General features: G+C 41.1%; 1 protein-coding gene across 4 annotated transcripts in view; it reads right to left on the reverse strand.

The window, feature by feature from the left end:
* Positions 1–924: 924 nt before the first annotated feature.
* Positions 925–27717, reverse strand: part of LOC136865928 (zinc finger protein 25) — a 260844-nt gene continuing 234051 nt past the window's right edge. For all 4 annotated transcript variants that reach the window (XM_068226562.1, XM_067142477.2, XM_068226564.1 and 1 more), the window contains one exon: positions 925–2835. In XM_068226562.1, coding sequence (XP_068082663.1) covers positions 2034–2835 — 802 coding nt within the window. In that variant the 3' untranslated portion in view covers positions 925–2033. The remainder of the gene's footprint in view (positions 2836–27717) is intronic.

A 27717-nucleotide genomic window follows, 5' to 3' on the forward strand; every position in this document is an offset into this window, starting at 1 on the left:
AGCAGTGTTAACAAATCGTACATCATTCTTTTCACTTGTGCCACCATCCTTGCCTTCTATCTTAAGCTATATACAGATATGACTACAGATAGGTTCTTGATGGCCAAGCAGAGATTTGTCAGCAGACAAGGTGTGCTGCACACCATATATTATGACAATGCCTAGACCTTTCTTGCTGCTCATAGCAAGATAGAACTTAATAAGACTGTGACAGATAATGTGGTGCACCACAATGGTATCTGTTAGAAGTTTATCGCACAATGGGCAGCTTGGTGGGGAGACTTCTTGGAGAAAGTGGTAGGCTCTGTAAAATGATGCCTAAGGAAATTACTTAGCCATTCCCATCCGAACAAAGAGGGTCTCTATACAGTATTGACAAGTGTTGAAGCCACCTCAATAGCAGGCCAATCACCCAGGCTATAGACACAAGAGCTCTGACACCATTCCTTTTCAGTTGGAAAAACCAACATCCATTCCAGATGGGCCAGAATTGAGTATGAGGAAATATCTGGCAAAGGAATACAGAATGCTAAAAAAGGTCCTAGGGGATTTTTTGCTATGCTGGAAAAGGGAGTATCTGCTTCAACTAAGAAGTCGCCATGAGGTTAAAAATAGAATGACCAATATGCATTTGCCCCAAGACTGGAGACATCGTGCTTCTCCAAGAAGACATCAGGCACTGGTGCGTGGAAGAAAGCATGTGCCTAGGGAGAGACAGACACGCAAGAATGGTCATTCTGAGGCAGCCAAACAGCATGCTCATTACTCGGCCAGTGCAGCTGGTCATCCCTTTGGAGATAGACCATGGTAGGGAGGATGCTGCAGACTGACAATAGCTACATCAACTAAGAGATGTCTACATATTCTGTGTATCTGTATATAGTTATATTTATTCTGGGACATGTGTGTGTGATAATAATAAAAAATGTGATATTATGAACATGGCAGTGAAATACTCTTATAATTTAGTAGCTTTACAATTTATTTAACAATGGTAGTCATGTATATCAGAATATGTAGGATTATCCAAAGATTTTGCACTATTATTATTCAACTAAATATGTGCTATTAAAAGCTTAGAACCTGTTCCAGTATATGTAGATCTAAATAGCTTTTATGATGAACTTGTTGAAGTCTTCATTAACACTGATTATATGTGTTTTCATGGCATATTCTTAGGACAAATAAGGTGAAAATACTCCAAACTCCAACATTACACAACTTTAACTCGTGTTAAAGTTGACCAGTTAAAGTTGTCTGCACCAGTTTGCAACGTTTTTGTTTAACATATATTTCCTTTCATTCCCAATCTGTGGCCTTACCAGCCATGGACGATGTAAGAGAATTACTAAAAAAAATTCACACAAATAATTTGGAATAAAGCACAAAGTTAATACTGTCAAAATCAGATCTCTCAGTTATCTCAACAGAGTACAGTTAATGACATTGCCAACTATCAATCCATCCATGATGAGCACATTCAACTAGTAGTAAATATAAATATGCAGTAATGAAGAACTAGAAAGTAATATAACTCTTCTCACACTTACAGTTGTCACCCAATATCTTATTTGTCATTTCAATATTTACTCTAATCAAACCCAATATCAGGCAGTTGCATGTCTGCTGAGAATATTGACCTATACTTCCATTTAGAAAAATACCTTGCACAACCAGTTTAGATGTTCAAAGAGCGATGGTCTATATATATGCACTTTTTTTGCAGATCATTCACACAGTAATACATAGAAGAAAGTTGACATTCCTATCAAATAATACATGTTCTCTCCAAGTACTGAATCCTTCACCTTGAATATTTAACCACGCAATGCACAGTAATGGTACTTCTCTGCAAAATTCTTGTAATTTCCTTAGATATAATGCAACACAACAAAAAAGATAAGCTATTACTACGAATAAATTTGTGTCACATCAACAACGTGCCTGAAGCAGATTTGATTTGAGTGGATCAGTAGTAATATTCAGTCTTGTACGGTAAAAGTTCATTTTATTAGGTCAATGCAAAACGTGTGTTACCGTTTCTCAGAAGGAGCAACTTCAGTGCAAGCTTTTAAAATTCCGTTAGTCTTCAACATTAAACCAGAACTAAGGCAGGAAGACGACCTACTTTCAATGTGTGAATTCTCATGATTTATAAGATCCAAGGACCTTCTAAAGGTATTTCCACAAATCAAACATCGGAACGTTCTTTCTCCGGAGCGACTATGAGTACTCTCGTGTCTTTTGAGATCAGATAACGTCCGACAATTATTTCCACAAGTGGAACATTTGAATGGTCTTATTCCGAAATGACTTAAGAGGTGTCTCTTAAGATGACATTGTTGGGAGAACGCTTTCTCGCACAGTTTACATTGGTGACGCCTCTCTTTTGTATGCGTTACCATGTGCTTTTGAAGATTCGTCTTTTGAGAAAATGCGCTACTGCAAATGCTACAATGGTACGGTTTTTCTCCAGTATGAATTAACATATGGGTTTTAAGACTGCACTTGAAAGAAAAGGTGCTATTGCATATTGTACAGCAATACGGCCTATCACCCGAGTGTGTTAACACATGGGCTTTCAAATGAGCCTGTTGAGCAAACGTTCTGTTGCACACAGTGCAAGGGTATGGTTTTTCTATAGAATGAGTCAAGAGGTGATTTTTCAGATGATCTCGGCGAGTAAATTCTCTATTACATACTGAACAGCAGTGTTGCCTGGTTGCACTGTGAGATTGCATATGGCGCTTCAGATTACATTGTCTGTTGAATTTTTTACAGCAAAAGTCACAGGAATTCGAAGAACTTTTAGTCGATACTGCAATCTGCTCCACACTGAAACAAACAAATGAAAGTACAACTTCTGAGTAATGTATGCCACATAGAAAATCAGTAGATATCGAAACATTTAATATCATATTACAGTAAAACGTAATCACAAAAACCTTGACTACTCAATTTTCTTGGCTACCGAAGTCTACAAATGTATGAATTTAACCAATTCGAGCCCAATATCCTTTTGAGGACACTGTGTCAATTTAACATATTACATATTTTCAGAAATCTAATTTCTGAACTTCAAAATAAAAACTCTGTGGCCACCTTTGGCAGAAATTAAAATAATTTACCAACACCAAAATATTTTTTTGTGGCTATTTTTAACCAGGAGCGCACCTTGTAAGATAGAACCTTTAATGAGGAAACTCGTGTCCTCATCTAGAGGTAGTGCAGCTGTTTTCAGGCAAACCTCTAATGGAGGTGAGCTGCATTTGAACCGCATAGCACACCTCCTGCCATTCTTAAATTTCTCACAGTACCGGGAATCGAACCGGGGCCCTCGAGGACGGCAGCTACGTCGTTATGATACGGAGGCGGACATGGATCATATTCACAACAGTAAATATCGGATTGTTCTCTCTTCACTTGCAGAATCTCATAAGCAAAACAATTTGAACTTCATTATGAGAATAATGCAGCACAAAGAAAAACAGGACAGTGGGTTCTTGAAGAATAATTGTGCACTGTGAACGCATAGCTTGCAATTCACCAAAGCAGGTGTGAGCTTGCCCTTCCCTCTCCGAATCTTTAGGCTGAGCGGTAGTCACTTCGTACACCAAGGCCCTTCGGGGCTGTTTTGCCATGGGGTTTGGATTGGTTGAGTCTCTTTGTGCCACTAGGTTAGTTACATGTATGTGGAATAATACTGTGTAAATCAAGAAATGCAACTTTTATTCTAGTAATGCTCAATATCTAGCCTATTCCTATAGAAGATGCTAATTGTGGATGATTTTCTGCCTACAGGCTCCGTAGTTTGAGATCTTGCTGGTAGGGAAAAGGAGGGCCATTGTGCTTGGTGAGATTAAGGATACTCTCACTGCTACAAATTTCGAGGAATATAGTTGATGTCCCTATTGATGTTGTTGTATGTCCACCAAATACCGACACTTTCTCACATGATGAAGAGGAACTGAGTGATGCTGTTGGAAATGTCGAATTTCATGATGTAACTGCAACACATGAAATTCATGACACATCTGCTGAAGGCCGTAAATGTGATTTCCCGTCTGACCCAAACCTATGTACCATTTGTTCTCACGTGACTACAACAAAGATATGTTGACTGTGTAGTCCAAAAGCAATTCCAACAGACATCCATCATACACAGAGAAGTGTGCAAAAGGTAACGAGGCAAACAGAAGGGAAGAAACACAACTTAGCAATGACAATTAATGAATGGTTTTTGACAAATGTTTAGTGATAATATTTACGAGTTCATAGTGATACAATATGATATGCTGTGAATGTGATGAATGACCTAATGTTTGTAATAACCATTGATGAGTTGCAAGTAAATGCTGGATTTCTGCTTTTTTCGAATTGCAATAAGCATACATCGGAATGCCATTATTAGTCTGAGGCCAAGGATTTGGGGCAGAAATCATGTCCACAAATAAGTACATGAAGTTGAAGGGAATTGTACATTTCTAGGATACAAATCTGGCAAGTAGGAATATTATCACTTATTCACGATAGGACTTCTTTTTTTTTGCTAGGGGCTTTACGTCGCACAGACACAGGTAGGTCTTATGGCGACGATGGGATAGGAAAGGCCTAGGAGTTGGAAGGAAGCGGCCGTGGCCTTAATTAAGGTACAGCCCCAACATTTGCCTGGTGTGAAAATGGGAAACCACGGAAAACCATCTTCAGGGCTGCCGATAGTGGGATTCGAACCTACTATCTCCCGGATGCAAGCTCACAGCCGCGTGCCTCTACGCGCACGGCCAACTCGCCTGGTGATAGAATTTCTAATCTATATGATAAATGCATCCTACCCACAGATCAGCATTTCTGAAACTTTGGTTTGAAGAGAATGATGAGCATTTTCCAGCTATAACATTTCAAGACATGTGAGGTGTAGATCACCATGACTGGTTGGTGAGAAATTATGCTACCAGTATAATGGTGAAGAAGTGGCACTGGGGCTTGTTTACAAGTATCACAGACATGGTCCTAGTGAATGCTTGGTTGATTTACACATATAAATGAAAATGATACACAGGATCTTCTATAATTTGTGCAAGCAGTGGCCTGAAGCTAAATACCACTGAAAAATCAGTACGGAGGCTAATATAATTTTTATCTGGTTCCATTACCGTTATGAATAATGTCAGTTAAGAAAAGTGCATGTACTCTGGCAACAAAAAACACCGAGATCCTTCTGAAAAAGTTGCTGTTACATTGTGCATGCAGTACTTAGTTTGCCACCACACCAAATAAACATGCGGCTCATAGTGGAAAGTTTTATTAAAGCCGTTGGTTTACTTCTGTCAACAGAAATCGATATGGATTTACATACTTACTGAGATGAGTGTAGTTATTGTTAAGGCACACCAGTGTACTCGAACTGCATTTAAAAATGTACTTATCACACCTCAATTTTTACATATAGTGAAGTATTTTGACTACCAATAATGTAATAAATAAAACATATTTGTAGCCTTCTGAACTGAAGAGCTCAATACTGACCATTCAGCCAAGAAACTGGATGATGCCAGAATAACAACAACGATGAATATTTTGCTCCAAGTATTTGCATGCTATTTAGCTGAACAGAGTTGTAAATTTTACAGAGCGAGGATAAAATCAGTAGCAAACTGCTGTTCATTTCACAGCATTCATGAGAATTCCCTAATGGTGCTGTGTGGTAGGAGCCACTGAAGCTGAATCTACAGTTTTGCATACATGTTACACAGCCAACACTAATATTTTGGCTTAAAATATTTTCTGATAACTATGCAATACTTAAAATGGAAAATATAAGTATCCAAAAGAAATAATGAATTGGACACATCGGGGTTAAAAATTTTCTTGCAGCATTTGTAGGTTGCCCCAGACAAAAAGAGGACATATAGAGAAAATGTACACCAGCATATTCCTATTATTTTTGTACATGCATGGTGGCTATGTTTTGGCACAAAATGCATGTCTTACAGCTCCACAGCATTCACTATGGTATTCAGCAAGCTCCAGGTTGGAGTTGAGCGGGGTTTATCAGCCCAATGAGTTGGCGGCCTGCCATATCGTGACTTTGTGTAGGACTTTGCCTGGATTTCGAGCTTCCTTGTGGGGGGCTTTGAGGGATATGCAGCAAATGACAATCATTGTTGTAGTTCATTTCCTCTGGAACAGATGTATTAGCTTTGTGTTCTGGCCACAAAGTGTGAAGCATCTGCAACCAGCACAAAATCTGAAATGCCTCGAAGCAGTGAAGTGAATGGTGTGTCAAACCTATGACTCTGATACATAGGACTAAATGGAGAACATAAGTGCTTTAACAGGAGTGATTTTTGTCACATTGGCTACTGAAGTGTCCTACTATATTTTGCTACTGGTTTAATGCCCCACTAACACAATGAAGATTTTCAGCGATGGAAGGATCAGAATCAATCACCACTGATTTGCATTTAGGGCAGGCGTGCAAGTGGGAGATACCCTATCTGTTGTTTTTTAGATTTTCTTAAATGATTGCAAAGAAATTGGAAATTTATTGAACATCTCTCTTGGTAAATTATTCCAATCACTAACACATATTCCTATAAATGAATATTTACCCAAATTTGTCCCCCTGAATTCCAAATATTTCTTCATATTGTGACCTCTCCTACTCTTAAAAACACTACTCAAATTTATTTGTCTACTAATGTCATTCAATGCCATTTCTCCACTGACGGCTCGGAACATAACAATTAGTTGCAGAGCTCGTCTCCTTTCTCCCAAGTCTTCCCATCCCAAATGTTGCAACATTTTTTGTAACAATACTATTATGTCACTAAAACCCACAACAAATTGAGCTACTTTTCTTTGGAACTTTTCCAGTTCATAAATCAACTAACAATAGTTAGGGTCCCATACACTGTAACCATACCATAGTTGGGGTCTCACCAGAGACTTCTATGCCCTCTTTTTCTACATCCTTCTTACAGGCCGTAAATACCCTCATAGTCATGTGCAGAGACCTGTACCCTTTATTTTCAATCCCATTTATGTGATTAGCCAATTAAGATCTTTCCAACACCTAGGAACTTGCAATGATCCCAAAAGGAACTTTCACCCCATCAACGTGGTAACTAAAACAGAGATGACTTTTCCTAATTGCGAAACGTACACCTGACTTTCAAGCCCCTTTTTCATCATACCATTGCCTATGGTCCATCTCATATCATTAACGAGGTCATTTTGCAGTTACTCACATCTTGTAAGTTACTGTATTTATTATTCTATACAGAATAACACCATCTGCAAAAAGCCTTACCTCTGATTCCAGTACTTTACTCATATTATCATCTATATGTATATAAAATAAGAGTTTTGTCTGTACATTGCTCAGAATTTGAAAAGAATGGTATTTCTGTATCGGTCATGTCCATAGTAGTACTTTTCTGTAATTCCTGTCTGCCTGTCTGTCTGTATGTATGTATGAACACGCATCACGAGAAAACAGCTGAAGAGAATTTTGTGAAAATCGGTACGTGAAGACGGGAGATGAGCTGCTACAATCTAGGCTATAAATCATCTTCTTTGCGCTGAGTGGTAGTTTAGGGGAAGGCCTAAAATGTTATTCTTAAATATTTATATTATTAGTGGTCCTATCAATAAATACAACATAACTAAAGTTATATAGAATTAAATTTCCGATAATTTGTCATACATTGTTACTGTACTGGCTTTGATAACACAGATAATCATGAACTCGTATTTTTGTTGCCAAGTCCATATAAACGCCGAACCACGAGAAAATGGGTTAACAGAATTTAATGGAAATCGGTATATAGAGTAGGGGAATAAGAAACTACAGACTATAAATTATAAAGAAATTATAGTTTAGAGGAAGACACCTAAATTTTTTTAAATACCCATGTTATTGGTCCTATCAAAAAGTACTACATAACAAAAGTTATAGAGAATACAATTTCTGACCATTTATGTTTTATTCAATTTCACCCTACTGACTATGATAAGAGTGATATTTCAGAGTCGGAAGAAAACTAAATGTGAAGGCCTACAATACTGAAAGCACATAACAATGATCAACAACAACATCACATTGACCATTGTTTGATGTTCTTCATCTCTTATGCTGCCATTCAACTCGGATAGATGGGATTACTGCTGCATACCGAGTATAACAGCCTGACTGAATACTGGCGGGAAACAGCTGGGGAGTTAGAAAACTTTCTCTGGTTCATACATTTTCTGATACCGTTCTGCTGGCACGTAACTCACTGGTTCATAATAGTATTCCAGCTATTCGATCCCTACTCTGATGCGCTGGTTTGAATGAGCAGTTTGCACTCTTAAGGCAAAGGGGCTTTTAGTAGTAGTGGTGGTGGTGGTAGTAGTAGTAGTAGTATGACCTGGTCTAGAATTACAATTTAGGCATATTCCAAATTATAGCACCACAATTCACTAAGTAACTCAAAATTCAACCCGGAAAGAGCCGTTTCTTAAAAAGAGCGTCTTCCTCTTCACTTTCATTAAATTCTACATTCATTTTATTCAAAATTAGCAGTGAAGAGGGGGGTTTCTCCTCTGGCTTGAAGGAAAAATTTGTCTTCAAGTCAGATAGATTTTTCCGGCACCAGTGTAGTAAATTGAGATTTTCAGAATCATTGGGTACTCCCAGAAAACAAATTAGTAAAAGAGCATAGTCTTTGCCCTGGGACTCTTCACTATTCGACCCAACCCCAGAAAAAAGACTAAGAGTGTTCACGAATCACAGCTGTCTGCGGTCTGGTCATTCCAGCTCTGGAAATTTGGAATGTTAGATTGGCAGTGCAGTACTGTTCGTTAAAAGTGAGAAAATGTGAGATTTTTCATTTGATCAAGTATTTCATGTGATATCATTGGTTTTACTCGCACCATTCCTACTGGCGTCATTATAATGACCGATGTTCATTGTTAATGATGGTAGGCAAGCGGGCCTACCATTACAATGAAAATTCCATAACACAGTCGTCATATGAGAAAAGACGTTTGGTGATTTATCCATCGTGTTTCCAGGGTAACAGTAAGAGCTATGCAATTTAATACAGTCTTACTCACAACATGTATTCTACCCAACCAACTATTCTGTATACAGTGTAGAATTCCGCAGCGAAGCACAGGTACATCAGCTAGTTTATATATACAAGAAACCATAAAAGTCCAATAATATCATCTGGGGAATCCCCTCCTAATGATGAGATAATGCTTCATTTACTCTAGTTCTAGCAATATAGCCATTCAGTCAGCCACTCTTTGTCTAGTCAGTCTCTCATGATCTACCCTATCAAATGCCTTTAATAGGTCAATCACGACACAGTCCATTTAACCTCCTGAATTCAAGGTATCTGCGATATCTTGCTGGAATCCTACAAGTAGAACTTCAGAGGTATAATCTTTCATAAAAGCAAATTGCCCTCTATCAAACCAGTTACTAATTTTGCCAACATTGCTTTTCCAAAGGTGTCAAAATGACTGGCCTGTCATATACACAGGGTAGTATGACAACTCTCCAATTTATATGGTATAGCTGCTTCATGCAAATAATAATCAAATAAGTACTACAGATATGGTACTATACGCCAATCCATTATCTTTAATCTATCTGCAGAAATCTCATCAACTCCAGCTGCTTTCCGAGCTTTCAATTTTTGTATCTTATTGTACATGTTGTTATTATACATAAATTTTAATACTTGGTTAGTATTAGTCACCCCTCTATCTGGACATTATCCTTGGAACAATCTTTACATACAGCTGACTGAATACTTCTGCCTTCTAGAGATCCTTGCATTCATACCCCCCCCCCCAGTTCATTAATGATTCCTGGAATGACATTCTTGGAGCCTGTTTCTATCTTAAAGTACCTGTACATACCCTTCCATTTTCCACTAAAATTTGTATGACTGTCAATTATGCTTGCCTGCATGTTATCCTTAGCTGACTTTCAAGCAATATTCAATTTCCATTAAGTTCCTTCAATTTCTACTTACTTCACAGCCATTTCTAACTGTATTTCTTTACTTCTGTGCTATAATATAGTGGGCCTTTACCATTCCTAACCACCTTTAAAGGTAGATATTTGTTTTCATATTCCTCAACATTTGCTTTAAACCCATCGCACAGTCTGTTTACATTTGTATTTGCTGTTTCCTGCCGATCATAGTTACTTTTTAAAAATTTTCCTATGCCTGTTTAATCAGCCATATGGTACTGCCTAACAGTCCTACTTTTATGACAAAAGCAGCTTTGTAATCACTGATTCCATCTATTCATTCAGTTTCTCTATAGAGCTCACCTGGTTTTACCAGTACTACATCCAGAATATTCTTCCCTCTAGTTGGTTCCATCACTTTCTGACTCGGCAGTCCTTCCCATATTAACTTATTTGCCTTTTGTTGGTCATGCTTCCCGACATCCGCATTACCTTACAAAGACATATCATTAGGAGTTCTAACTACTGTAGCTTTTACATTCGAGCAAACAACAGACACGGAATTTCGTATAGGTATCTGTTCAAACTAAAACGAAGGTAATAACTTTTTCAATTGGATAATATGATGTGCCTGTAAACTTTGATTTACAGAGAGAAGTTAAAGAGAATACACAGTATTTCATGGTTCAATTACTCAACAGTCTTTGGATTGTTGATGATTGTTGCATTCTGATGAGATCAAAGAGTAGAGGGAAGCTGAAGAAGCAGCTGATCACCGTACTGCATTCTGATAATTTGTACTTTGTACTTCCCCGGCATACTTCGCACTTTGCACCTTTGATTATTCACCAAATAAAAGTTAATAATCAAACTCCTATATTCCAATATTAGCAATTCAAGTCCCCAGCATATATTTCACTACAGTCTTCCTTAAAAATAAACTAATGTAGTCAACCTCATGTTTTTCAGCATTTAAGGACACTTTTATTCTCTATCCCATGTAGTAGGATAAATAATAGCAATCCACCAGCTGTAAAATAACATAATTGAATTTCAGTTAAGAACTGTAGTGTAGATATGTCATATTAGTGTGACATTTTAGATCTATTGTGATTGGCAGCAAACTGGATGTGACAGGACTATACGCCATGTGCTCCTCGCCGATTGCTGACCGGTGAAATCAAAGGGGTAACTTCCTTTTTTCTTTTTATATAACTTTTAAAGGGTGTATACCAACATTATCACCCTGAGAAGAGATAGATAATTTTATTAATACTGCTGGACTCTCCATCCACAAGAAACATTAACTTCCCGTAATATCAAAACATCAGATTCGGCGCCTTAACAAACATTCTCCAACGAGTGTGTATGAAAGATTTAAAGAGATATTTTAGGTAAATATAAATATTGATATTATGCATGCAATAAATTTCATTATGGAATTAAAATAAGAAATCATGTGCCATGTTATTCAAAACATTGAGGAATTTAGGGCGTCAACTGAACTATGAGTTACACTGAAAGACAGAGCTAAGAATATATTTGGTACAAACAATGAAGGTCTCTCTCACTTGATATCCATCAGTGCATTTGCTCACTTGCTGTTGGATTCAGTTGACCTACCATCGGTCAGTACACTGAGAGGGAGGTTGTATAGACCTGGACAGCTGTTGCTCGTCGCCACGAGGAGAGCAGATTCACACAGCGGACATCAGTAGTGTTCATGAATAAAGTATGTACTATTCCGTGCTAATTGTTAACTAACCAGTTGAGAATCAATACTAATATTTTCGTGTAAGTTTCAGTGAACATCAAGAGGTACCAGTTCATAACCGGACGAGGCAATGAAGACCAGCGTTAGTAAATTTACTCACCCCGAAGACGTTACCAATCTCATCATGCAGTACTAAGGAGGAGGACCGATGCCGACAGCGTCCTAATGAACTGAATCCAGCCTAGAAGGAAACCAGGGTTATCAAGACGTCAAAGTTGACAATTCATTTTTACTGGGTATTATTTATTCTATGTAGATCTAATAAGTAATTAACTTTCCTCTTGAAGGGATTATTTGTTGAACAGTAGTTTGGTTAGATTTTAGCAACTTTACCATGTAATTTTCTTTCATTATACGATGTTGAGTCTTTATTTTCTTCATTTATATGATTATAATAGGCTTGATGACTGAATGTCAAGATCATCGATTATGCGGTTTTGAATATCTGATTTAAATATCAGCCATCGGCTAACCTTAAGTAAATATTACTTTTCCATTCGATTGCATTGAGAACTGGAAAAATTCCAAAGAAAAGCAGCTCGATTTGTTATGGGTGTTTTCCGACAAAAGAGTAGTGTTACAAAAAATGTTGCAAAGTTTGGGCTGGAAAGACTAGGGAGAAAGGAGATGAGCTGCTTGACTAAGCGGCATGTTACAAGTGACTTTTCATTTTGATCCATACTGAAGATGATGTATATCAAATATATTACAATAATATTTATTAAACCACCTATTCAATACCTTCCATTACTTTATGTGGTGAATATTTTACAAAATATTAAAAAGTCTTGAGGTACATGTTTCACCCATTTGTTATGGGCATCATCAGCCTAACTCCATCTGAAAGTTACTGGTTGTGGAACCTATCTAATCTTATAAAATGTAGAACAATGATCTCTTAAAATAATGTACAAAAACATCTAAAACAAGGATAATGCACAGAAAGTTTTGTTAAGTGAACAAATTTCCTAACTCATACATACCACTGCGGTTTAAGTGATGGCCATCTGAACGCAGATCCCTATCTCCTACCCACTCATAAGGATCTAGAATTCTCATTCAAGTTTCCCACATATGCATTCCATAGTCTCATTTTATATCAATGAGACATAGGTGTCAATTAGATCCAGACCAAGTCAATGATTTGTTCTTAATTCATAACAATTAGAACAATAAATAACTAGTTTGAAATTAATTCCCAGTTTGGAGCTAGAGTTTGTGCTCTAGCCACAGAAAACCTTGAACAAAGAAAGTCAGTATCGTTCCTTCATAGGATTCCACTGATAACAATCTCCAGTTCCTTAAACTTCAAATCGTGCTGCATTTACCAGATCCCACACCATCCCAAACTATGTTGGTACTTACACCTGCTTGCCTTACATTATTGGTACCAATGTGAAACACTACCACCTTCTCATTTCCCTCCTTCTCTTCTACTTTCCTTAACAGGTGCCTTAATTTAATTTGTGGAAAACATTCTACCCAGGTTTCCTTTCCTCCACACACCTTCCCCACATGTCTACCAATGAAATCCCCCATGACCAGAGCCTCAACCCTACCCACCTCATTTGATTGCTTCCCCCTGGTCAGCCCTATCTTTCCTGACAGCTACAGAAGCTACATCTTCCTCACTTTTCTCCCTCCCACGAAACTCTCCCACTTTTCTCTTCCTATCTACTCTAGGTTTCATTTTCCTTTCCTCCTATTTCCACACTTCTCAGCAATAGTTCCCTGTTCTTCATCTTCCCTTTGTTATTCTACCTGCAGTGACTCGTACCGATTTCTCACTGACACCTGTCCTGAATTTGATCCTGAATAGAGCCCTTGGCCTGAAACATCCTGTCCCTTAAAACATAACACAACTTGTCGTATATAGTTTCCTCCTTTCATTCCCATCCCTCTTTTACTCTACCATATCCTGTACATTGATTTATGGAGGCCTATCCTCCTTCCGGTCATCTGAGAGAACCTTAATACAGTTCCTACAGTTTCATTCCTTAGCCATTCTTTATGGAATAAATAAAACAGAAAAGATAAAATAACTTATTCTTTGCAAAAAAAAAAATGAAAGGAAAGAAATATTGTCTAAGATAGTACACAAGGATCACTCAACAATAAGGTACACTACAATACTACTTAGACATAACATATTGTAACGAGTTGGCGGGATAGTATGATCAATTAACACTAGACTGGTAGCTTCAATACTAAGATTTATTAGCTACGCACTAAACTATACAAGACTACACACAACTGTTACTCATAACACAAACTTACACAGTCCGCACGCTCCCTCTCCCTTCGTTTCTCACTTGTTCTCACACTACACAGTTTTACACTCACACACAAGGTCCCGTGTCGCACGGCTACACGTTCCCTCCTTCGCTGACAGTTTGCACTGTAGCACATTAGTCCGATAATCACGGCAGGTCACATATTTCACTACACTGGCAGTCGCTCACGACTGAACCACACCAACTTCTAACTCTCACTAACTCCAGGCAGGTCGTTCCTCTCCTATATACCTGCGCTGGCTCTTCTAGAATCGTCCGGATGCTGGACGGATCCAGGAACATCGCGAGATGGAACACTCCAGATTAATCGTGGAGTAATTTCCATACTCCTCTGCTACGGAACCGCGAGCAGAAGCAAGTGAGGCTGGCCTAGCACTTAAGCTGCTAGTGATTGGCGCAGATGAACCGTAAGGGGTGGGTCTATACAGTGCCGGGCCGGGCCCACTGCCAGTTGACATGGCGGACGCTATGACCATTACACTGCCCCCTCCTCAAGGCTGCTCGTCCCGAGCTGCTCCATGATACGGTGCCAAGCGATCCAGGTGAACAACCATCATCTTCCCTCGGGGAGGCCGCCGGATCCGGTAGACGACGTCGTTGATCCTGGTGACGATTGTATATGGGCCTTCCCATGGTGGCTGTAGTTTCGGTGACTTCCCTTTCGTCCGCACCGGATGGTACAGCCACACTCTGTCACCTTCTTGGAAACCCGCAGAGTTCGCGAGCATGTCGTAGCGGGCTTTCATCCGGTCGCTGGCTACCCTTAGATGATGTCCGGCATAATCGTGGATGTCGTTGAGCTGATCCACCAACTCCCATGCATAGTCTGTCGCTGGTTGCTGCTGGTCTGGTGCAGACCCGAACATTAGATTACATGGCAGGCGGAGCTCCCTTCCGAAGACCACGTTGGCAGGTGTCATGCCCGTCGTCTCATGGGTGGACGCTCGATAGGCCATCAAGAAGAAGGGGACCCTCTCGTCCCAGTCCTTCTGAGGTGCCGAAACCACCTTCCTGAGGTGCTCTTCGACGGTTTTCACAAAACGCTCCACCATACCATCTGACTGAGGGTGGTGAGGCGTCGTATGTGTCTTCCGCACTCCTAAGAGTTGCAGAACCTCTTGCATCAACCTGGACTCAAAGTTTCTGCCTTGGTTGCTATGAAGTTCCCTCGGGACACCGAATCGACAGAAGAAGTTCTTGACCAAGATGTCGACCACTGTCGATGCCTCTTGGTTCGGGATGGCGTAGGCCTCCGGCCACTTTGTGAAGTAGTCCATAGCCAGGAGTAGGTAACGGTTCCCGGCGTCAGATTCGGTGAATGGTCCAGCGACATCAATGGCGATCCTCTTGAATGGTCCTCCAACGTTGTACTGCATCATTTGGCCCCTACTCCTGGTACGCGGACCCCGGCTCGCAGTGCAGGTGTCACACAGCTGGCACATCCTCTCGACATCGTTCCTCAAGTGCACCCATTAGTAACGCTGTCGGGCATGATCTAGTGTCTTATTCACTCCCAAGTGGCCGGTAGTAGCGCCCGCATGCAACTCGGTCAGCACCTCTCTTCTCATGCTCCTGGGGATTATCAGCTGTGCAATGTGCTTCTTTCCGTCGGTTGATTCCCACATGCGGGTAAGTACCCCGTCACTAACCATGAGACACGACCACTGGGCCCAGCACGCCTTATAGGTTGGACTGCGTTCGGCGATGTCTTTCCACTCCGGCCTCTGCCCCGACTCTACTTCTCGTAAGATCAGCCCGTTGTCGTCATCCTTCAGCTGCTCCCTCCTGAGGGCGCCTTGATCCCATCCTTCAGCGGCGGTGGCCCTCACGGCCCGGACGTCCACGATGCCTGCCTGTCTCTCTACTTTCTGGCAGTGTGTACAGTTCGCAGGGCACGGTCTTCTCGATAGAGCGTCGGCGTTGCAGTGCTTCTTTCCTTGTCAGTGCTCTGTGGTGAAGTCGTACTCCTGAAGGTGTTGCACCCAGCGAGCTGTCTGACCTTCCAGGTTTCTGAAGCTTAGGAGCCAGGTCAATGCGGAGTGGTCGGTGCGCAGGCGGAAAGGCTGCCCATACAGATACTGGTAGAAGTGCTCCAAGGTCTTCACGGTGGCCAGCAATTCCCGACGCGTCACGCAGTAATTTCTGTCAGCTTTTGACAACGTCTTGCTGAAATAGGCGATCACCTCCTGGCCGTCTTGCGCTTGTGACAGTACCCCATCAATTCCCACGTCGGTGGCGTCGGTATCGACGATAAACTCCTCCCCAGGCTTGGGATATCCGAGGATGGGTGCAATACACAGCGACTCCTTGAGCTTCCGGAAGGCAGTCCCTGCCTCGCTTGACCATTGGAAAGACCCCCTCTCCTCTGTGAGCCGTGTAAGAGGCTTTGAGATGTCTGCGTAGCCAGCTACAAATCTGCGGTAATACGCGTAAAGGCCGAGAAAACTCCTCAGCTCTCGCTTGTTGTTCGGCACCAGCCAGTCCCTGACGGCTTCAGACTTCTCCGGATCCGTCGCTACACCCTCCGATGACACGATGTGGCCCAGGTAGCGGACCTCCTTCTGGAACAGCTGACATTTCCCGGGGTTTAGCTTTAGGTGAGCCCCACATAGCCTCTTAAACACTTTCCGCAGGTTCTCCACGTGCAATTTAAACGTGCGTCTCACAGTAATTATATCGTCCAGGTACACGAGACAAGCGTCGTGAGTTAGCCCTCTCAGCACGGCCTCCATCAGTCGCTCGAAAGTCGCCGGCGCGTTGCAGAGGCCCAAGGGCATCACGGTGAACTGGTAGAGTCCTTGGCCGGTTGAGAATGCCATCTTCTCCTTGTCTTCCGGATGGAGCGCTACTTGCCAGTATCCAGACTTCAGGTCCAAAGTCGAAAACCACTGGGATCCAGATAATGTGTCCAGGGTGTCATCTATCCGCGGTAACGGGAAGCAGTCCTTCTTCCTGACGTCATTCAACTTCCGGTAATCGACCAGAAACGGATTTCACCGTTCTTTTTCTTCACCAGGACGACTGGCGATGACCACGCGCTGTTCGACTACTCAATGACTCATACCAATATAAATGGTCCGTTATTGGACATTATAAATTTTCCAGCTAGCTCATTCTTGGTTGCCAGCGTTTCGCCCTCATGTGCTAGGGTGGGCTCATCAGTTGGTACCTAGCACACTTACCAATACGCTGGCTAGTGCATACCGTGGAGGCCAATGCGTAGGCTAACTCCCCGCTGCTTCATGTCATCTAGCACCTGGTCGATTTCCACCTTCTTCGCCAGGAATACTCTACGAGGTGGCTGTCGGTTTGGAGCGGCGTCGCCGGTGTTAATGCGATGGTACACTCTGTCCGTCTTTCCGTAGTCTCCTCCAGTAGCAGGGAAAATGTCCTGAAACTCGTGGATTAGTTCCTTAACCTCCCTGAGCTGTCTCGCCTCTAAATGTTTCCGGGCGTCGGATATAATCTTTCGGAGCTTATCCATTCCTTCGCCTGCTTCCAGTGTCTGTGCGTCTTCGTCGTTCACTGGCACGACGCACGTGACTGGTTCACAAGTCCCAAGCTCGGTCACGCTGGGTACCCTCTGCTCCCGTCACGTCGAATTCAATATTCGTACCGGCACGCATCTTCGTGCCGGAACGAGCGTCCTGGCCAGGTAGAGTCCTTGATCGGTGGTCGGCGAACCGGGTTCCACGAGCACGCTGTCCCCTTGTATGGGTTCCTCTAACCGTGCCGTAACCATCACCTCGCTGTTGGCTGGTATCACTTCGTCGCTGGCCAACGTTAACCGCGCTACTCGAGGTCGCAGCATTACCTCTTGTTTGCCGAGCCACAATACACGTCGTCCCACGTCGACACTCGCCTCGTATTTCCGTAGCGTGTCTAGGCCCAGGATGATCTCATCCGTGATGGCGCCGACGAAGGCCCAGACTTGTAGGCGTCGTTGTCCCAGCGTCAGTTGAAGTACCGCCTCCTTCAAGACCGGGATGGTGTCTCCTGAGGCCGTCCGCAGCAGATGAGGGTGGTGGGGTTCCCTCTCCGGCTGTCCCTCAGCGATGTCCGGCCTGGCGATGCTCAATGCCGCCTCCGTGTCTATCGCGACGCGGCACAGCCTGTCTCCGAGCCACCCGTCGGCGATCAAGCTGCCGTCGCTCCACTCGGTGACCATATTTAGCGTGAAACGAGGGGACGGTAGTGACGGTGCCGACGAGCCCCTCTCCTTGTCGGTCCTTACTCGTTTCCGTTATTCAGGGGCCGCCTCCATACGGCAGTTCCTCCGCAAGTGGCCACGATCGCCGCAATTCCAACAGGTGATCTCGTTGGTGCGTCGGCGTCTCAACGGCGGCGTGCGTCGTTCTCCCGTAATGGCGCGGGTCTCTGGCGCGTCCTCGCTTCTCACGGCTCGTATTCTTGTTCTTGTTCTCTTCACAGCCTCCACCCTCAGGGCTAACGCCAGGGCCTCTCTGAGGTCATGCTCCCCGCTGAGCATCAGCTTTTGACGGATCTCATCATCGCGGAGCCCATCAGTGAATGTATAGGCTGCCTCCCGCTGAATGTGGTCCTGAGGCCTTGTGGGCTAGCTGCTCCACATGTTGCGCGAATTCTTTCAGCCTCTCATTAGCGCGCTGGGTCCTCTTCCTTAGCTGGACTCGGTAGGCGGCTGCCAGCTGATGGTCACTGTACCGGCTGTCGAGCGCCCTAACAATCTCGTCGTAAGTGGCACCCGGCTGAAGGCTGTGTAGTACTTCTGCTGCTGGCCCTTGCAGTCCGGCGATTAGGTACACGGCCCTTTCCTCCGATGTCCAACCGTTGTGTCCGCACACGGTCTCGAATTGGGCCCAGAAGGTCCGCCAAGATGTTGTCCCGTCGAAGCGCGGGGGTTTTACTTTCCCGGCGCTGGAGCCGCTGTCGCTGCAGGTGGCCCTAGCACGAGTCTCCATGGCTGTCACTCTCGTACGCAGGGCACTTACTTCTGCATTCAGGTCTCGAACTCCTGACTCCACAACCTGCGGTATTCCTTTGATCTGTTTTTCAACCAGTTCCTGTACGTCCTGCATAATGTCACTCTTTAATTTTCTATCCAGAGAGCGCATTTCGTGTTCTAATTTATCTTGTCCACCCTTAAGTTCATTGAATTCCAGTTTCCGTTCGCTCTTGACTTCGTCCTGTTTGGATGAGAGTTCGGTGAACTTACTGAGGAGAGCCTGAAACTGTTCGCTATCCATTTTACGATTCACTAGAAATTCCTAGTTACGAAATTACTGCTACCAGTCGATCCCGCTTCTGACACCAGTGGTAACGAGTTGGCGGGGTAGTAGGATCAATTAACACAAGACTGGTAACTTCCATACTAAGATTTATTAGCTACGCACTAAACTATACAAGACTGCACACAACTGTTGCTCATAACACAAACTTACACAGTTCGCGCTCTCTCTCCCTTAGTTTCTCACTTGTTCTCACACTACACAGTTTTACACTCACACACAAGGTCCCGCGTCGCACGGCTACACGTTCCCTCCTTCGCCGACAGTCCGCACTGTAGCACACTAGTCCGATAATCACGGCAGTTCACATACTTCACTACACTGGCAGTCGCTCACGACTGAACCACACCGACTTCTAACTCTCACTAACTCCAGGCAGGTTGTTCCTTTCTTATATACCTGCGCTGGCTCTTCTAGAATCGTCCGGATGCTGGACGGATCCAGGAACATCGCAAGATGGAACACTCCAGATTAATCGCGGAGTCATTTCCATACTCCTGTGCTACGGAACCGCGAGCATAAGCGAGTGGGGCTGGCCTAGCACCTAAGCTGCTAGTGATTGGCGCAGTTGAACTGTAAGGGGTGGGTGTATACGGTGCCGGGCCAGGCCCACTGCCAGTTGACATGGCGGACGCTGTGACCATTACAATATTTTTCTCCTACAACAACCTAACAGAATGTGATAGGAGTGGGATGGTAGGAGGATGGGCTTAATTAAGGCCCAGAATTTGCCTGATGTGAAAATTGGAAAGCATGGAAAGCCATCTTCAGGGCTATTGATAGTGGCATTCAAACCTATCATCTCCCAAATGTGATCCGAGCAACCCACACCAATTGTTGGTCCGCTATATTATGATCAGCTGCATCACAGCAGCGTGCCTAAGTCGTAATGTCTACATATCTCCACCTCACAGTTACCGTCACTCTTCACAATCTGTCCCAAATATACAATCTGGTTCACCACCTCACATCTGCCTATGCTGAAAACACTTGACTGATTCAGATTTTTGCAGTCTTCGAACATATGTTTGGGTTTTTCTGGCACTAATACATAAACTATATTCAGTACTAACATACTTCAGATTGCACATCGCTTCTTCAAGTTCTTCCTGGCTTGACACAATCAGAGCAGTGTCATCAGCAAAGTGGAGGCTCAAGATGTTAATTTCACTGATGGACACTACTCCATCCCTCTTATCTACGACCCCTTGCATGATGTATTCACTATAAACTTCGAATAATAGTGCTAACAGGTTATATGCTTGGCAGACTTATGGTGTGATTCTTGAGGGACAGGATGTTATCAATATTCATGACTGAGTGACAAAAGTAACATACACTTCTCAACAGATGGATAAGATGGGGCAGCATGCCCATCTTCCTGTGGATTTTCCAGAGATTTCCCCAACAGAAATAATCAGAAGCTTTTGCCAAACTGATAAAGCTGATGTACATGTGTGTACAGTACAATCTTTCCCTTTTATAAGGTGTCTAAGGTTGAATATCTGGTCCCAAAAACAGCTGCCTTTCACAAAGTTAGCCTATTTCAGTTTCCATTTGCCAGAAGAGGAAGTATCCCAGCCTCTCCTGTCTCACATAGAGCATAACTTTGCTCATGTGCGTGATGAACCTTATCAGGCGGAAGTTGTTGCAGTGTATGATGAAGAAGGTGTGCCAGTTGTCCAGCCACTGTCCAGAGATCCACATCAGCTGACATATTTGATGGATGAAGTCAAAATTGTGAGGGATCCGTCTCTTTTATATACTCAGTAGTAATCATGTCAGAAGACTTCTGTGGGCATAACCCGTTTATTGCCACGTCAATCTCAGATCTCAGAATACTGGGTTCTGTTTAATTAAAATGTACTGTGTTTTTCTCTGGACAATAGGTTTTCTGCACTCTGACTTCATCAGAAACCATTATTATGCATTTACACTCCAATACACATTAATACAAATATACTATGACCTAGTAGCACTCCCCTCCCCTCTCAGCTAAACAGAGTTACTGCCTACCATCCCCGTCCATAGCAAACCATGACTGGAGCATGTAGGTGCTGGAGGTATGGACGGTTAGGAGCTTTTGATAAACAGAGAAATCTTTCTCAAAGTTACTGAGATGACAGCTGAGGACAATCATTGACAAGTTTACACAACTTAATACAATGTGAGGACGCTCTTATAGAACAAAATGCCATTCTTTGTTTATGACTGTGCTTTTACAGATATGATCTAGTGTTATAGCCTAATTAATGTTTCATCAGACTGAAAACCATTAAAGTTGTAAAACGTAACTATCATAGCAATTCCCAATGAATTAACCTGATACATTGTCCATTTTTGTCTTCTTACACCCTCCTATGTCTATCCCAGGTTTCTTACCTACTGTACTGTACAACTATTCAAGTTTCAGTCACTGCACTTCAATTTTTATACATATTCCTTTTATTTTTCTTCCTCTGTTTTTCTTGTTCTCTGATAGGACAAAATTTTAAAATTACGACAAACAATGTCAGGTTATGAAAATTGCATTAGCCCAGAGTCACAGTTTGCCAAACACCTTAAAAAATCATTTCATCTATCCGGATCAGCATCTCAAAATTATTCATAATGAAACCAAAGAGTCAATACTAAATTATTTAGCAATAATAGAAATATTAAAGTGTGTAGAAAATAACCAAGAAACTTTGTAACATACATTTACTGTTATGAATTGCCTTTCCTTAGCATCAGCTTATTAGGTAAAGATTTAAATATTTCAATTTAACTTATAACTGTGAGCAGAGGTGGAGAGAGCCTTCATATCTCCCGCTTTGTTGTGTGCTTGTAGGAAATGATCGGATTGGCTGGTTTCCTCCTTCCTTTTTGTTGTAGCCAGAGACATGCTACACTTGCTGATTGCCAGCAACTATTAGTCAGTTTCGCTTGAGATGACATGATTTACTCACAAATATTATCCCGTAGGGAACTTTTCAAGTAGATTACCTTATTCGATCTCTGAATTGTTTTATTTTGTTTGGTGTGTTTTATTTTTTAAATTATCTGCTGTGTTAATTCCTTCTTAACAGTCACCATGTATTAACGCCAATCCATCCGCTCTCCATTCCAATTGTATAAAGCCTTCTGTATCAGTCTTTAAGGCTTCTAAATGTCAGTTTAAAAGACTTTAATGTTAACCATGTTAACCCTTTGATTATCTGACCCCAGCGGCCAACATAATTAATGAAATGAGAAGTCTGCACTGTTCCTCTTGCTTCACATCTTAAAAAGATAGTTCTGCATATCTTTAAATATTTATAAAATCATCCTCTGATGAATAACCTTATACTGGATGGGCAAAATAAAGCTAGCCCAGAAAATATTTGCAATAGGACTGACACAGAATTTTCCCTTGTTAAGAAAGAGGAAAACTGCTGGAAACTGTCATTTTGATGCATCAGTAGGTTGGTGCCACATGTCGGCGCATGCACATCTCCCAAGTACGCCGCTATAGAACCCGTTTCGCACTGCAGACTCTGCTGGAGGTTGTGCGAAAATGTTTCCAGTCTTAAACTCTTGCACAAACAGTTCTGCACAGGTTTCCCACAAATCACGCTTCACATGACACTCGACAATGAACACGCGCTGTTTTATGGTGAGCATTATTTTGTGTTGCATTCAACTAATCACTAAACACATCTGGCCGTCTCGCTCACTCCTAGTGACACAGCAACGAACTCGGGAGATGTGCTGCGCAGACATGTGACAGCAACCTATTGGTGCATCGAAATTACGGTTTCCAGCATTTCCTGTGATGGCACTTCTCCTGTTCCTTGACAAGGGTTAATTCTGCATCAGTTTTAAAAATAGTTTTACTCTGCTCACCATATGCTTCAGATATCAATCCTTTCATAATAAAATTTTAAATAATTTTAAAAAGTATGCAATAATTAAGTGGAACATATTTTCTCATTGACCTTGTTCTGAAAATGTAATAATTGATATGCTATTGGCTTACTGTTATCATTATTTGTTAACTGGCAAGTTTAGTTACACATATTAATGATACCATGTTTTTCCATTTTGAGGGGAATTCTGTTTTTGGTTTTGGTGGAATAGACACATGTTGGTTTTACTTCCCTTGTGGATTGAATTTATCAATATTTCATGTAAAGCACCATTTGCTTTTCAATTAATTCTCAACTGAATGTCTAGGCTGGATTAGAATTGATTTCGTAAGATATGTTTTGGAAAATACTCCTTTTACTCAATTAATTATATTTTTTGCTACTTGTTTGACCTCGCTCCGACACAGATAGGTCTTATGGCGATGAAGGGATAGGAAAGGCCTAGGAGAGGGAAGGAAGCGGCCATGGCCTTAATTAAGGTACAGCCCCAGCATTTGCCTGGTGTGAAAATGGGAAACCACAGAAAACCATTTTCAGGGCTGCCAACAATGGGGTTCGAACTCACTATCTCCCGGATGCAAGCTCTCAGCCTCGCGCCCCTAACCACAGGACCAACTCGCCTGGTTGTTTAGTTTCAAGATCCAGCATCTTTACATTACTGGACTTCGGCCTGGAACATCTGACTAAACTGAGATTTGTTATTTTAATTAGTTAAGTATTATTTAGTTAACTGATTTTAATTACTGGTATTTCAGTCACATCTGTTGGGTGTTTCTTGACATGTGAGTGAGTGATATTTTTCCTGAGTTGCCTGTGATTACCAGATGGTGTGAAATCAGCTCCTATATTGAGGAACTGCTGTGAAAATGGAAAATGTGAAAGAGTTGAAGGTGCTCGCGTTAAATGTCAGAGGACAGTAAACACTTCACATTCAAACCACACTCTCCAAAGACACCGAAATGCAGTGAGTTGTGTTTTTAAAGAGGTGACAGGGGGAGGCCCTATAAAAAAAATATAAAGATGAGGCAATATAACACTATGTGAATCAGTGCAGGAGTTTCAGGAAGTGAATCCCAGAGATTCAAAAATAAACTAAAAATAAAGGAATTGGTGTACATGGGAACTTCATTATCTAAAGGTAATGAATTACATCTCAATATAATGCAAAATTTTAGCGCAAATATAAAATATACTGGAGAGAATCCAGGCCAGTTATCATTTGAAACATTTAAAAAGAAATCTCTATGAAGAACGCCAAGATAAAGATCTACAAGGCCAGCATATGAACCACTGCAAATACAGCTCTGACATAAGAACAGCCACAAAAAAAAAAAAAAAAAAGACCAAAAAAACATGCATATCATAAGATATGATAAGATAGTGAGAGCATTGGAAGAAAGTGGGGTTTGATAGAAAACAGCAATTGATAAGATGCAGAAAGACATGAAAGGAGCACAGGAGGTAGATTGATTCACTGTGTGGTCATGCTGCAAGAATGGTCAACAGCAAAAGATTCCAGGAAGACCTAGAACAATTTGTAAAACAGATCTAGAATCATAGAATCATAATATTAATAATTGTTGTACTGCCTCAGCTACTGAGTGAGGCCTTCTGGGTACCTGCTCATCAATATCAAAATACAGATTGTGCTGATGTCTAGATATTAAAGCAGAATTCTGTCAGATGGATACTATGACTGAGTTATTTAAGGGGAGGTGTTGAAGCCCCTATACTAACAATGTTAAATTGCCATACTTTGTGACCCATTTTCTCTGGAATCATTAGCCCCACAAATATCAAATTTGGTATGCTGTTATGGTGATACCTTGTATGTACACTGAGTTTGTTTCAAGAAGTAATTACTGAATATGAAATTTTAAGGGATATTTTTCTCTAATATGCAATTTTAGTACATTTTTCATCAAAAATGTATCTGTAAAATCCCTACAACTGCAAGATGGGAGTTAGGAGTAACTCAGTAGATTTATCATTAGTATCACTATGTATTAGCAAAAATTCATTTTTCTGTGATGAGAAGTTTCTAAAAAAATGGGTCATTTATACAAAAAAAAAATAGTTTTCAGAAAAATGTATTTAAAGTTTCAACATATATCAGTGCATCCCTGGAGCATACTCCGGGTTGTCATCATCATCATCCTCATCCCCAGTCTTTATAAATTGCCTCTTGTGCTTCCTAGCTTCCTTAGTAAAGTCTTTGATATCCTTATCAGCTCTTTTAAGTCTAAAACTATGAATTTCTTTAAGTGCTCTCACAGTGTTTTTACTGGGTTCAATGTTTAAATGTTTCAAAACACATATCCTTCCAAAACTACCATAATTAAAGGTGAATACAGCAACAGATACACCAATGCACAGATTTTTAAAGCCAACAAACACATTTTTAGGGATTCGAGTCCACACAACATTGTTGAAAGACTCGTTGGGGTTTTACGTCTTGCCGTGTAAACATTTTTTCAGCAAATTTGGATCAGTAAGAGCTGATTGCATTATTCAACAAATCCAATGATACAACAATATGTACATCATATGAATCATCTTCATCTTCATACGAGTTCTCAAATTATAATAGTTTACGTCTATAAGCACTTCCAATGGATTTGGGAGTTGTATTTCTAATGGCATGATCAGGTGTTTGCTCTAACATCACATTTTCAAGTTGACCTCTATTATTGCACAAGACAACTTTTATTTTCCCTGCAACACCTTTCCTCTTCTTGAAAATATCCTTTGCTTTTGTCACTTGAAGTAAACACGAAACACACGATATGAATAAATAAGAATGTGAAACAACGATACCGCCCAAAAAATTGTCACACTTAAACCAAGGAACAAAAAATAGCGATGTCCGCATGTGTACTAGATAACTTACAGATCAGCCAACGTGTATTACACCGAAAATAAAATGTCTCAACTCGAAAACATGAAGCATTTCTTAATTATATAAGATAACTGAGGAGCGAAAGGAAAAGGGGGTGTGGCACCTAATGCAGCATGCCTAGTAAACATCTATTTAAACAACTAGGAGGGTCGTTAGACGTAAAATTTTGCTTTGGAGACGAGGTTATAATGGACACATAGCACACAAATTTTGTTTTTTGATTTTTTTCACCCAATTGGGCTAACGCCTCCCCTTAAAATTTTAGGGTTTGTACTGGGTATTTCCCCAGATATATTTAGCCACTTGGAGTGGTAACATTTTGTACTACCTATCTAAAATCTACTACATCAGGATCAAACCCATAAGCTGAGACCTGAAGTCAGATGCAACTGACTTGAGAATGATGTGGATGAAGTAGGAGCAGATACCAACTGGATAGAGACTACGGAGGACTATAGCTGATGTAAAAGGTCAGTTAACACTGTATATTTCATTTGGAACTCCATGTTATATGATATTAGTAAGTAAAAGATCTCTTGTGATATGCAGCTGACAAAATTAATTAAATCTCAGCTTTAACAGCCCAAGAGAGTTCCTATTCCTTTGTCAGAATACAACAGAATGTTATAATTGAAAGGCAATAGCCTGAATCAAATCAAAAATGCCTCCACATGTAAGGGCAATTCCCCAAGTGATGAATGGGAAATGGGGCATTCATACACATTCCAGTTGCTGCAAGGTAGTTATTTCCAGTCACCTTTAATCCACTTGTCAAATATTCGCAACGAAGAAATATCCAGCCTGCAATAACATACAAAAACCAAAACAATACAAAAAAATCCTTGTTATGCACGGGTCTCAGAAATATTACTTTTAGTTTTGTTGATTAAATTAATCCACTTTTACTGTGAATATCAAAATGTCATGGAGGTTATTTTAGGGCATAATTTTGTGCATTATATTAAATTATTATTAAAACAAATATTTCTATCCATCTCATGTAAAAAGATTTTAAGTATGTTTCTTTCTTCTGTGATGCATGAGACAATTCTAATGCCATTTTCACTTTCAAGTTTATCCTGATCATATATAGCCAAATTCTTTCAAGAACTTACTAGTAAATTCAATAAGAAATATTTGGCGACACTGCAAGGGAAGTTACAAGTTATAAATCTCATTTTTCAACCGTATTGGAGTTCAGAGTAATGAATTATTATATTTATAATATATTTGAAGAAGCACCTTTCCAATACACAAAATCCTTATGTTTAGGATGAAACCATTAAACCACAAAATGGACATGTTTCGCTCAATCTTAGTGAGCATCATCAGCAATAGATAACTTCCTGGTGTATATCACAAAGGAATGTCTAAAATACATTGGTAAAATATATGAATTTAACACTTTACACTTTGGCTTGAATAAAGTACAGTTATTCAAATGAAAACAGCTAGCAATTTCTCTCATTAACCGTCTCTTCCACAGACACATTAATTTTGATGCAGTCTTTGTGACTGCATGTCCATATTGATATCACTGAAACTGTACATCCATAGTTAAGGGTAAATAATAAATAAGGAAATAGGGTGGTGGGTAAGTTACTATGAACAGCATAGCAA

The sequence above is a fragment of the Anabrus simplex genome, chromosome 3 (genome assembly GCF_040414725.1).
Source record: "Anabrus simplex isolate iqAnaSimp1 chromosome 3, ASM4041472v1, whole genome shotgun sequence".
In the NCBI taxonomy this organism is placed as follows: Eukaryota; Metazoa; Arthropoda; class Insecta; order Orthoptera; family Tettigoniidae; genus Anabrus; species Anabrus simplex.